Source organism: Sciurus vulgaris (assembly GCF_902686455.1).
Source record: "Sciurus vulgaris genome assembly, chromosome: 11".
NCBI classification, from domain to species: Eukaryota; Metazoa; Chordata; class Mammalia; order Rodentia; family Sciuridae; genus Sciurus; species Sciurus vulgaris.
In genome coordinates this window covers 72,540,537-72,554,260 of record NC_136472.1, presented here as the reverse complement: position 1 = coordinate 72,554,260, position 13,724 = coordinate 72,540,537, and the positions used below count along the sequence as shown (strand labels likewise).

General features: G+C 40.1%; 1 protein-coding gene across 1 annotated transcript in view; it reads left to right on the top strand.

Annotated features, from left to right (window-relative positions):
* The window catches only part of XRRA1 (X-ray radiation resistance associated 1), a 70,938-nt gene that overhangs the window by 10,719 nt on the left and 46,495 nt on the right, over positions 1-13,724 (top strand). The window contains 4 exon segments of the mRNA XM_079104461.1: positions 743-927; positions 4,220-4,291; positions 7,903-7,975; positions 11,032-11,129. Coding sequence (XP_078960587.1) covers positions 743-927; positions 4,220-4,291; positions 7,903-7,975; positions 11,032-11,129 — 428 coding nt within the window.

Here is a 13,724-nt window from a genome sequence, read left to right as displayed (position 1 = left end):
AGGGAGAGATGGATACTAATACAGCAAATAAAACAATTACAGATTTTCGGTGAAGGCCATCAGTAATCAACTGCTAATGTAAGAAAACAGATTTCAGAATATCATCATCAATTTCTAGTAGGTGGACTTACCAGTAATTTCATAGTCTTCTTTTGCTTGTATAAATTTTCCAGTTCTTTTGACATTAACATTTATGATTTGCTTGCTTGTTTGTTTTAAATGCCAACTGTCCTATCATTTCCTATTTTGAGTTCCTTACACAATCTTTCCACTATAAACGTGAAGGTTCTGGGAAGATGGAGCCCATTGAGGTCACACATTGGTTTTACCTAAGAGATGACATGGGGGAGTAACTGGCACAGTAAAAGGTGATCTGGTTTACTGAGAGGGGAGGGATCAGGGAAGACTTCAAAGAACAGGAAATACTTGATCTTGGGTCTCAAAGAAACAATAGAATTTAGAGATAAGACACATTATGTAAAGAGTTAAGTTGATTATTTTACCTCTTTTAGTCTAAGCTCTTCCATCTGTGAACTAGGGGCAGTAATATGTCCTTCACTGGGCTTGGGTGACAATTAAATGAGATAGATGCGTAGACCCCCCACCCAGCAGCAGTGCAGTGTCTGGTGCATATTAGGTGATCAGGAGCTAATTTTTCTTTTAGTGTCATAGGTAACTATCTTGTAATTGCTCTCATAGCTTTGGAGTTTACCCCTTCTCACTGTTCTGATCTTCCCAACAGGACTAGGACACTGGTTAGTGGCTCGGAAAGGTAACCTCAAGAATAAACCCAAGGGTGTGGTTGAGGCACCCACTGAAGGTCGGGAAAGCCAGAAGAAGGTTTCTTTTGATGTTGTGGGGAAGAAAAGGATTCAGCGGGAAAATCAAAGGGATGCTCCTGGACATCTCCTGGATCGGGCTTTTCTGGTGAGAGTACACACATCCTGGAGTGGCTGGCAGCATCAGCTGAGGAAGAGGGTGGAGGGACAAGGACTTGTACTGCTCTGCTCTTGTGCTGCTGGGGACAAGGAAGTTGCCCTGCCCTGGTACAGCTACCCCCAACCGACTCCAAACTATGAGAGTAGTGTTGGCAAATACAGCCTGAATGATGAAGGGACCCAAAACTTTCTTTAGATGTGAAGCCTGCTTTTTGTCCTCTGAGATAGACACAGTATTGTCATTCCTATTATTTTTGCCATTGAGCAGATGAGAAAACTAAGGCCCCAAGAGGTAAATTGCTATTGCTGAGGTCCCATGGCCAGGAAGTGCCTGTGCCAAGAATAGAACACTGGCCTATAGACTCTAAAGTAAAAACTCTTGTTGGAGTTGGAGAGGCAAAGGGGTAGTTCAGGGGGAAAGCGTCCGCTGCGAATCCCATTCCAGCACCTAAGAGGCTGGAAAGATTCTTATTCTGTTCTGCCTTGAAGTGATTTCACCAGAACCAAGTGGGATTGGGGAAGTCCTCCTTTCCCAGTCATTGTCTTTGACTTTCATGCCTTGCTGAAGGCTAAGAGCTAACTAGCTATTACTTGAAGCCTGAGCCAGGCTTTATGAAGACAGCTGGAGAGGCTGTGCGGGAGACCAGCCAGGTAATTTCACGTCTGCTTTCTGCAATGCCTCAGTGGATTTACAAAGAAAGGCATGTTTTGTAAATCAATATTAATGACCAGTCCAACACTCACGGCTTTCTCAAAAGAACTCTCTGGCAGCTACTTTGTTCCTAGATTCTGCTTATAGTTCCCAAGAGATGGGTGTCTGCATAGATCAGAGGTTGAAAGAGAACTTTGTTGGTTTTGTCTCACTTCAAGTACAAGCTCTTTGCAGAACCTGTGGAATTTGTTTCATTATTTCCGTTTCTCACTAAGAATGAGGAGGACTGAAACAGCAGTACTGAGGAGGGACAAACACTTTCCATAGTGGTCTTTTCCCCTCTCATTTCCAAGTACAGTTGGCCCTGCATGTTAATAGTTTCCACATTCACAGATTCAAACAACCACGGATTAAAAAAACAAAAACAAAAATTTTGTCTCTACAGAACATATGCAGACTTTTTCTTTATCATTATTCCCTAAAAAAATACAATATCAACTATTGTATTATTTACATTGTACTAGATATTATAAGTGATCTAAAGATGGTTTCAAATATGCAGGAGGATATGCATATGTTATATATGAATATTGTACCATTTTATATAAGGGACTTCAGCATCCTTATGTTTGGGTATCCAAGGGAGGTCTTGGAACCAATCTGTAGCACATACTGAGGGATGACTATACATGTTAATTCCCGTATATAATCAGTATAGCTTGTTACCTGTGTTGCCACTTTGGGTGGCAGGAGCAACATGGATGTTTTTTAAAGTAATGAAATATTCCTCAACCTATTGGATAAGTTTCACTTGAGTTTTTCACTGGCAGCTCATATTGAACTACTGCACAATTTTCCTACTCCATGTCCTAAGACATAGCTTTTTTCAGTGTTTACTGTATGGTCTCTATGTTGGCACTACTATCTACTCAGTTACCAAGCCAGTAACCTATGATTACACTTTATACTGGCCTCTCCTTCACTATCCAAGTCCTGGTACTTATTAAGGAGTTATCAGTCTGTCTTCTTTTCATCTACTGTAATTATCATTAACTTGACCACCATCATCTATTATTAGAATAATCCAGTAACTGCCTAACTGGTTTGAACCAATTGGGATGCTTTTATTTCACATATAAATAAGCCAGAGACATTGTTTAGGGTAGACTAATTTACTGGTTTTATAACATCTTCCAAGAATCAGGTTCCTTCCATCTTTCTGCTCTGCCATTCTCAGCATGTTGATATGTCCTTTGGGCTGATTGACTTCATGGTTCCAAGATGGCTGCAGCAATTCCAGTCATCACATATAGAGGATAACATTCAGAGTAGAGAAGGGACGGTCAGTGTCTTAGGTCTGTTTTTAGAAGTATTTTCTGGTTACCCTACCCTTAGCAGCCAGTGTCTGATTGGCCAGACCTATATCACAATAATTGGTTTGAGGAATGAGACCTCTATGATTAACTTAGACAGATCAAACCTTATCCCTTGCTGCAGGGGCTTAAGAACACGTCCCCTTGGAGAAATGTGAATAACACTGGTGTTTTTAACAAGGAAGGAATACAGAAGTGGTTACTGGGAAGGTAACAATGGCTGCTACAGTGATCTTTCCTGTCCTCTCAGCCTCTCAATGTGTTATCAGACTTACCAATTTTTATAAAACTACTATCAGTCTCTGCCCCACCCCCCAAAAAAAATCTCTGGTAGCTTTCTATTGGTTGTAGAATAAAACCCACACTCCTTTACAGAGCCAACATGGACCCACATGATCTAAGGACTGCCTTTCTAACCTTGTTGTGGTTTTCTCATCCTCTCAAAAGCTCCTCACCTATTCCTGCCTGGGTAGCCTTCCCAATCCTTGCCACCCACTCTCCTGGGACTGACTCCTATGCAGCTTTTAAGTCTTAGCTGAGTTTTACTTTCTCAAGTAAATATTTCCTCATTTTCAGACTGAAGTTAGGACTTCCTGTTACTGTCTCCCAGATCTTGAATTTTTCCTTTAAAATATTTGTCACATTAATAAATGCTTACTTGCTGCTTGGCTTCCAGGGAAATTATAAGCTCCGTGAAGTCATGGAATGTTTCTGCTTTTTCTCCATTGTCTTCCCAATACCTAGTTCAGAGCCTAAGTATAATAAACAGATATTATAATTAACAGAACAAAGAAATGAGGTTCCATTAAACACACATAGAAGCTCCAAATTTGAGATTTACTTCTAACTTTTTAATTAGGTAGTGTGATGTGGTAGGCAACAGAGCATAGAGTTTAATGATTACAGATTTGGATTCGAACTATAGATCTATCAATTAGTAGCTGTAGAACCTTAGGTAAGACACTTTACTTCTGTTAACCTCATTTTAAAAGGAAAGTAATACTACTTATATTAAAGGATTTGGTTAGGATTAGAAGAAAGTTTGTTAATATATTTAGCATAGGGCCTGGCCCAAAGTAGTGCTCAGTAAATATTTGGTGAATGAATGGGTAAATAAATAATGAAAGAACAAACTAAGAAGTGAATTATGACAGATTATGAGATTGCCCAATAAAGACAACACAGAATAAACAATAGCTTAACTACTTACATTTTGTTGTGACCTCAAGAGCCTGACTCTATGTCCTGTGTCCCAGCTGAAGCACCACCATGTGAAGAAACCATCAGACCTGTGCAGCATCAACGTGAGTGGCCTGAAGTTCTCCCAGGTGAGGCCAGCAGCAAAGATGTTGTGGTGAGCGGATCTGAGGTAGAACTGGCTGTTCTAGTTTTGTTTGTTATGCCTCCAGAGTCCCTGGGAACTGAAAATATGGTCATGTAGAAGGAGGACAGAGAGGGCCAATAAGGACTCAGTGAGTGAAAAACAGTTCTCAGAAACAAACTTTTGCTATCAATTCAGTATTGTCATTGTCTCATTTGATGTGAATTAAAGAAACTTACCTTATGAATCTGGTCTTGAGTTTGCTGTAGAATTTTAATTTCCATCACAAGAGCCTGCAATCTGATAGGAGTATGTCCTAGAGAAACAAGAATGTACATTGCATCTTGTAATCATGAAAAATTGGAAATACATTAAATGTGCATCTACTGGGAAAGGATAACTTTAATATACTCAAATAATGGGATACTATCCAGAATTCAGATGGATGGATGAACTAGGGCTATACGAGTCAATACAAATAATCTCGAAAGAGCCACATGCATCAACACAAGTAAATCTCAAAAAACAGCAGTGTGTGAAAAGGCATATGATTGAACTGAATATAAAGTTTTAAAACACAAAAAGAGCACGATATATGTTTATGACTATACACACATGTTTGGGTATGTGTACATAATACAACAAGAATGGGAGTGATGATCATCAATTCAAGATAGCTATTATGGGACTGGGGAGGGAAACTTGGAGGGAGGTTGTGATGGTGGCAGTCAACCCTCTGTAATGTTTTCTATCTTTAAAGAAATTTCAAGCAAAAATATTCATGCTTATTAAAACTAGATAAATATTTGCTGATGACATGATTCTATATTTAGAGGATCCAAAAAACTTCTCCAGAAGACTTCTAGACCTCATCAATGAATTCAGCAAAGTAGCAGGCTATAAAATCAACACGCATAAATCTAAAGCATTTTATACGCAAGCGACAAAACAGCTGAAAGGGAAATGAGGAAAACAACTCCATTTGCAATAGCCTCAAAAAAAAAAAAAAAAACTTGGGAATCAATCTAACCAAAGAAGTAAAGGATCTCTACAATGAAAACTACAAAACATTGAAGAAAGAAATTGAGGAAGACCTTAGAAGATGGAAAGATCTCCCATGTTCTTGGATAGGCAGAATTAATATTGTCAAAATGGCCATAATATACCAAAAGTGCTTTACAGATTCAATGCAATTCCAATTAAAATCCCAATGACGTACCTTACAGAAATAGAGCAAGCAATCATGAAATTCATCTGGAAGAATAAGAAACCCAGAATAGCTAAAGCAATCCTTAGCAGAAAGAGCGAAGCAGGGGGTATCACAATACCAGAACTTCAACTATACTACAAAGCAATAGTAACAAAAATGGCATGGTATTGGTACCAAAATAGACAGGTAGATCAATAGTACAGAATAGAGGACACAGACACAAACCCAAATAAATACAATTTTCTCATACTAGAAAAAGGGGCCAAAAACATGCAATGGAGAAAAGATAGCCTCTTCAACAAATGGTGCTGGGAAAACTGGAAATCCATATGCAACAGAATGAAACTAAACCCCTATCTCTCACCCTGCACAAAAAACAACTCAATGGATCAAGGACCTCGAAATCAGACCAGATTCCTTGCATCTTATAGAAGAAAAAGTAGGTCCAAATCTTCACCTTGCTGGCTTAGGATCAGACTTCCTTAACAGGACTCCCATAGCACAAGAAATAAAAGCAAGAATCAACAACTGGGATAGATTCAAACTAAATAGCTTTCTCTTAGCAAAGGAAACTATCAGCAATGTGAAGAGAGAGCCTACAGAGTGGGAGAATATCTTTGCCACTCATACTTCAGATAGAGCACTAATTTCCAGAATATATAAAGAACTCAAAAAACTCTACACCAAGAATACAAAAAACCCAATCAACAAATGGGCTAAGGAAATGAACAGACGCTTCACAGAAGAAGATATACAAGCAATCAACAAACATATGAAAAAATGTTTCCCATCTTTAGTAATAAAAGAAATGCAAATCAAAACTACACTAAGATTCCATCTCACCCCAATTAGAATGGCGATTATCAAGAATACAAGCAACAGTAGGTGTTGGAGAGGATGTGGGGAAAAAGGTACACTCATTCATTGCTGGTGGGGCTGCAAATTAGTGCAGCCACTCTGGAAAGCAGTGTGGAGATTCCTTAGAAAACTTGGAATGGACCCACCATTTGACCCAGCTATCCCACTCCTTGGCCTATACCCAAAGGACTTAAAATCAGGATACTACAGAGATACAGCTACATCAATGTTTATAGCTGCTCAATTCACAATAGCCAGACTGTGGAATCAACCTAGATGCCCTTCAATTGATGAATGGATAAAGAAACTGTGGTATATATATACAATGGAATATTACTCAGCCATAAAGAATGATAAAATTATGGCATTTGCAGGCAAATGGATGAAATTGGAGAATATCATGCTATGTGAGATAAACCAATCTCAAAAAACTAAAGGACGAATGATCTTGCTGATTAGCAGATGAGGACATATAATGGGGGGTGGGAGGGGTTAGCGTTAGGGTTAGGGTTAAGTTTAGGGTTAGGGTTAAGGAGGGTGGTAAGAATGGAGGAAGGAAGGACTGTATAGAGGGAAAAGAGGGGTGGGAGGGGTGGGGGATGGGAAAAAAATAACAGAATGAATCAAACAACATTACCCTATGTAAATTTATGATTACACAAATGGTAAACCTTGACTCCATGTACAAACAGAGAAACAGCATGGTATCCCATTTGTTTACAATAAAAAAAAAAAGTAATCTTGGGCTGGGAGTGTACAGTGGTAGTACATCCTTATCATGCTTAAAGTACTCAGTTTGATCCCTCATGCCAAAATAAATAAATAAATAGTAAAAAAAAAAAACCTGTGGTATATATATATATATATATACATATACATATATGTATACATACACACACAATGGAATATTACTCAGCTATAAAGAAAAATAAAATTATGGCATTTGCAGGCAAATGGATGAAATTGGAGAATATCATGCTAAGTGAGATAAGCCAATCTCAAAAATCCAAAAGGCAAATGATCTCACTGATAAGCGGATGATGACACATAATGGGGGGTGGGCAGGGGGCAAGAATGAGGAAGGAGGGACTGTATAGAGGGAAAAGAGGGGTGGGAGGGGTTGGGGGGGAGGAAAAAATAACAGAATAACTCAAACATCATTACCCTATGTAAATGTATGACTACGCAAATGGTATGCTGTTACCCCATGTACAAACAGAAACAACATGCATCCCATTTGTTTACAATAAAAAGAAATTAAAATTTTAAAAATTGCTAAGCAAAAAAAAAAAAAAAAAAACTAGATAAAGTTTCCATGGGTCTTTGGAGTATCAGTCACTATGCTTTTCTATACATATGAAATATTTCAAAATAGAAAAAGAGTAGCAGAAAAGCCCTTACAGCCCTTAACACATGGCTGCGCTTGTGCTAAGGATGTCTCTTATCCCTTTAGGTCTTTTGTTCCTTCTGGCAGCAGCTCTGAAGCTTCAACAGGGTTTCTCTGTAGGGAACTAATGTGGTGTTTCTTCTCCTGAAATGTCTTCCCACAGGTGAAGGAAAAGGACTTCAAGCACTTCCATTCCGTGATTTATATCAATGCCTCAGAAAACCTGCTCCCTCTAGGTGAGTTCTTTCTTCTTGAAAACTGTCTCTTACCTCCTGGCCAGCACAGTCAGTCACTTGTGTTAAGATTTGGGTCCATCCATCCACGATTGGCCACTCATCTGTTTTGTGGAATGCAACATTCTGGTGTGGGAAGAGCACACAGATGTTGACTGCAGCCCTGTGTTGGTACATTTCTCTGTGAGCTGCTGCCTCTCTCTCTCTGTAAATGGGGATAATTCCCTTCTTCCTCCCTTTGCAGGCTACCTTGCAGACTGAGATGAGATAGATGTTTCAGCCTGTAAGTGCTCCTAGAGGAACAGAAAGCCTTCTTAGTTATTTTAGCAAATCCACAGTGACCCCTGCTGGTGAGTGCTTGGCCTTTAGAAGGGAGCTCCCTCCTTTAGAAGGGAGCAAGTTTCGGCTCCAATGAACTTGTGGTTGGTGGGAGAGATGGGCTTAAACACCACCAGAGCAGGATACCAGTAATAGCAAGGATAGAGGAGTCAGTAAATGCCATTACAAAGCATATGAGTGGGACTTGACCCAGGCTGGAGAGTTAGGAGGAACTTCTGAGAAGAGGAAGACTGAATTAGGGCTACATGAACCTGAACTAAAAAAAACACACACACACCCAAAAGAAAGAAAGGAGAGGAGAGGAGAGAAGAGGAGGAAGGAAAGAAAGAAAGAAAGAAGAAAGATAGGAGTGACTTAGGAATTAGAGGACTTACAAAGGTGGCAGGGACTCCGTCCTCAAGAGCTTTGAGTGATTTGGACTTAATCTAGTAGGTGAAAGATGGTCTTGGAAGACTTTTAAATAGAGAAGCTCAGTGGTGGCCATCAGGAGGGTAGACTACAAGAGAAGGCGGCAAAGGCTAGGAACCTGAGAGGTGAGACCTGAGTGAGGCTATGGCAAGAAGAGTGAAGGGAATTGAAAGAGAATGACTCAGGAGGAGGCAGTATTAGGTTGTGGGAGTATAAGGGGAAGGAGGGATCAAGGGGATAGTCACTGAGATAGCATACTTGGGGGAGGCAGGTTAGAGGGACATGGATGAGTCAGTTTTGTCACATTGAGTTTAGGAGTGTTTATAAGAAGCACCTAATGATACCCCTGGCCTTGAGGAGACAGTGTGGTATCTTTGACATATTAAGTGTGGGCATGACAGAAAAGGCCAACAGGCGTGTGCAAAGATGCTCAGCCTCACTGATAATCAAAACAACCCCAAGGTGCTATTTCTGTCTATCAAATATTGGCAAAAATGAAAAGGACTCACAACCCGTGTTGGTAAGGAAGTGAATACTTGTGTATTCAACTGGTAGAAATATAATAAATTGAGGTAGTCTTCCAGTATCACTCAAAATTTAAATAGTCATTGCTTTAATAATTCAGTTCAAGGAATTTATTCTGTAGAAACACTCTCATGCAAGGAAGTTCATTGAAACACCCCTGAAATACCCACAGAGTAGTCATTTATTTATCAGACCTTACTTTACACTCTGACTCATAAGCCTATTATAGGCCACACTGGACACCAGGCCTCACTTAGAAGGCCCAAATAATTCTACATAGTTGTCAGTAGCACAGCATCAGGAGTTCTCTTTATGGAATCCTTGTTACCATCCATGTAGCAGTCCACACGGCCATCCATGAGTCATTCTTTGAGACCTGCCCCTGGTGTCACTTCAGGTATAAGACAATGACACTCATCTGGTAGATGCAGGAGCCTTCCTGGCTTAGAAGCCTATTACCCCTGGGTACAGTGGCACACACCTGTAATCCCACCTACACAGGAGGCTGAGACAGGAGGATCCCAAGTGAAGGCCAGCCTGGGAAACTTCATGCGATCCTGTCTCAAAATAAATAAATAAAAGGGCTGGAGATGTACCTCAGTGGTAGAGCTTCCCAGGGTTTAATTCCTAGTGGAGGAAGAAGGGAGGGGAGGGAGGGAGGGAGAGAGGGAGAGAGAGAGAGAGAGAGAGAGAGAGAGAGAGAGAGAGAGAGAGAGAGAGAGAGAGAGAGGGAGGAGAGAGAGAGAGAGAGAGCGCGAGAGCAAGTGAAAGTGAAAGCTAGCTTATTGCCCACAGGAGTTAATATTCCTTGTGATACTCTATAGGCATAGCTAGACTCCCCACAAAGGACATGTCCAAATACAGTAGTCACCATATACAGGGAAGCATCTTCTTCAGGTATTTATAGTTTATTTATAGTTTCTCCTGCTCCAGATGCAATTTACCAATCTGGAGGCATTTTCACCATAAGCATTATTGCCTAGTAACAGTTACCATAGCGTTTATTTCATGTTACCAGAGAAACAGGACTAGAAAATTAATGCAAGGTCCAGTTCTCATGCAGAGGGTGAAATGCTTAATTACCTTTTAACCACATAGCCTAAAGCCTATCAATAAGGGAATTATGGAAAATATTAATACATTAGATAGATCCATATATATTAACATGGAAAAATCATATTATTAGAGGGAAAAACATCAAAATACAATGTGTATGGTGTGATTCTATTTTTGTAAGGAGTGTGTATATTTTAATATGCACTTGAGAAGAAGTGTGGTGTATTATACATGAAACTTTTAATCATTATCTCTGGGTGTTGGGATTAAAGGAAACTTGTTTTTCTGTGATGTATGACTACTTCAAGTGGAAATGTTTAGCTTCTGTAGTCAAATAATAGAAATGGGCTCAGTGGTAGAGCACTTGCTTGCCATGCACAAGGTCCTGGGCTTGATCCTCAGCACTATAAAAATAGGTAAATAAAAATAATTTTAAATGGATTTTGCAGTTAGTTAGATAGACTTAGATTCAATTCTTGGTTCTTCCACTTATCAGCAATCCTATTTCTAGAAAATTGTTCATCCTGTCTGAGTCTCCATTTCCTCAGTCATAGGATGGAAGTAGTACTCCCTATTTTTGAGGGTTGTTAGAGATTTAGAGGCTATATTTATAAAGCACCTTCCACCATGCTTGACCTGACCCAGGGGGAACCCAGTGAATGGTCATTACTGATGCTTTTCTCTCAAGTCCTTTACAAGCTGCAGATTCTCTCTTTCTCTTCCCCGTGTAGAGGCATTTCACACATTTCCAGCCTTAAAGGAACTGGAGCTCGCATTTAATGGCATCAAGAGAGTCTACGTGAAATATGGAGACTTTAAGTTATTAGAAGTAAGTTGGAGGTAGGGAGCTTTTGGTGCCCACCTGTCTCCCTGTAAGGTATGAATAAAGGGTTCTCCACTGGTTACACTTTTGAGAAGGGGTTCTCTGGACCTTTACAGCAGGCCTTTGCTTCCTGGCTGGCCTCCAGGGAGGATGGTGGTGATGGTGGGGCTGGGAGTGTGGTGATGATGGTAATGATAGTGGTGGTGATGGTGGTGGTGGCAGCAGTGTGGAGGATGGATGACACCTACAGCCATTGGTGTGTGGTCCTAGAAAATAAACGCCAAGGGTCATTCCATGTTCAAGAGAGTCCATGTAGTAAAGTGTATTTTAAACAGAGTATCATAAGAGGGGGAGTTTGAGGGTAGATCTGGATCTAGTGAGAGTTGAAGAGCCATAGCAGTTAAAAGCTAGGTGCACCTTATTAGTGATGTTAAGGACTGATGTCAAAGATCCATCTTGGGCTGAGTGAGTTGGATCAGTCATAGTGGGCTGGTATAGAGCTGTCCTGTCGGCCCTGGTCCATACGCCCGGAGATAAGGATGTGAGTTCTATAGCAAACTCTAGATATATGCACATCTGCAACTATAAACCTAAGATTGAAAATAAAGAAAAATTTTGTTTCCATTCTTGGCGGGTTTTGTTCCTAAATTTAAATTAAGACGTTTTCCATGCATGTCATCATACTTCAGGTTAATTACTTTTCAACTTTCACAAAGACTTGAGGGCCACTTTTCATGAAGGACTACAACTTTTGTCACTACCTTTTAGTTACTGTACATGTGGAGAATAAAGAGCAAAGTAAGTGGAGCCAGGGATAGGGCTGGGCACCTGACCAGACTCATTCTCCCTGAATAATGACCTCTTCCCCACATGCTGACCTCATAGTAAAGCATTTCCAATTCACACCTGAGCAAACTACTTGCATGTCATGAGCTTAGGGTTGACCTCAAGAATTGGTAACTTCAATGATTTAACCTGCAAACATCAAGGGTCAATCATTCACACAAACCTCACTTACCTTGGTCTTATCAGAGAGAAGGACCTTTCACAAGACTGACTTTTTTCAGATTCAGTAGCCTTTATATGCCAGAGTTTTTAAAAAGTTTTTAACCTCTGGGAATTGTCTTTCTCCTAAGTTGAATTTTAACCACTGAGTTACATTCCTAGACCATTTTTGTTGTTTTATTTTGAGACAGAGTTTCAGTAAGTTGCTGAGACTGATCTGAAACTTGCAATTAGCCTCCCAAATAGCTAGGATTACAGGCATGTGCCACCATACCTGGCTGCATTTTTAAAGAATGCTATGTTGAATGTAGTGGTAACTTCTTCTCATGATTTCAAGACACATTTAAAATAGCAGTGATTTACTCTGTTTCATGAGACAGGAATGGCCCTCAGACTTGTCCAGGAAGCTGAGCTCTGTAAGTCCAATAAAATCAAGAGAAAGTAAATTTAACAACAATTGATACAGTGTGATGCTATGTTAAAAAAAATTCATGGTATATTTTAGTATAGAGTGGGAAATGGGTCCTAGATGCTCTAGAGATACAGGAAGCTATTTCCAGGACCTTAGGCCCAGTTGGGGGTGGGGCAGGAGACTCTTAAGACCTTCCATTTATTTATTCTTTTACTTTTTCAGAGAATAGACACTGAGCGCTTATGTGATGGTTATTATGCAAGGCATTATGTCTTCCTTCACCCCACCATTCCAAACCCTTGTTTCAAGTGCCATTGGCCAGAGCTGGGGACACGACCACAGCTCAAACTCCACAACTGACTAGTTTTAGGATCTAGTAGTTGCTCATGGTTGAGTTTGTGGATAACCTACTTTATAGTTTGATAGCATCCAATGATTAGTTAGCACATCCAGCCTTAACCGAGGGACTTTATTTATGAGAGAACAGACCAAAGTAGGATGTAGAAAAAAAAATGAGAAAAGGAAATCTCCAGACCAGTCCTTTGTTTTCATCTCTGTATGATTTGCAAGGGCTCCCCAAGAAAAAAGGATAAACCTGTCATATATCCTGAATTTGCAGCTCACAGTAATGAATACTTTGATGTGTAATGAAACTTGATGTGACTCAGCAGATATAGTAGCCAGATTAGGAATCTTCTGTCCTTGTTTGTCAGAAAGGCTGCCCCAGGAGGAAAAGCCCACAGTAGAATTCTTCAGGAGTTAATTTAGAACAACTCAACTTCACCATGATTTGATTCTCTGCTGACATATCCGAAAATAGTGCAACTGAATCCCTCCCCTAGGAGTGAGAAGACCTTGGTTCTAGTTGGTTCTGCCAGTACTTTGCCATGTCTCCTGGCCAAATAACTTACATTCTCAGGAACATAAGTTTTCCCCTGTTTAAATTCTGGATCAGCTCTGAAATTCCATGACCTGTGATTCTAAAACTGTTCATTTCTTTTAACTGCCCTTAATTCCATGGAAAGCAAATTTGGATCCAACATTAAATAGCCAAAGTGACTAGAACAGGAGTCCACAAACCTTTTTTTGTAGGAGGCCAGATCGAAAATATTTTAGGCTTTGTGGTCCATAACTAAGCACTACCTGGTCATACCTGTCATAACTAGTTGGCTCTGCTGTTGTAG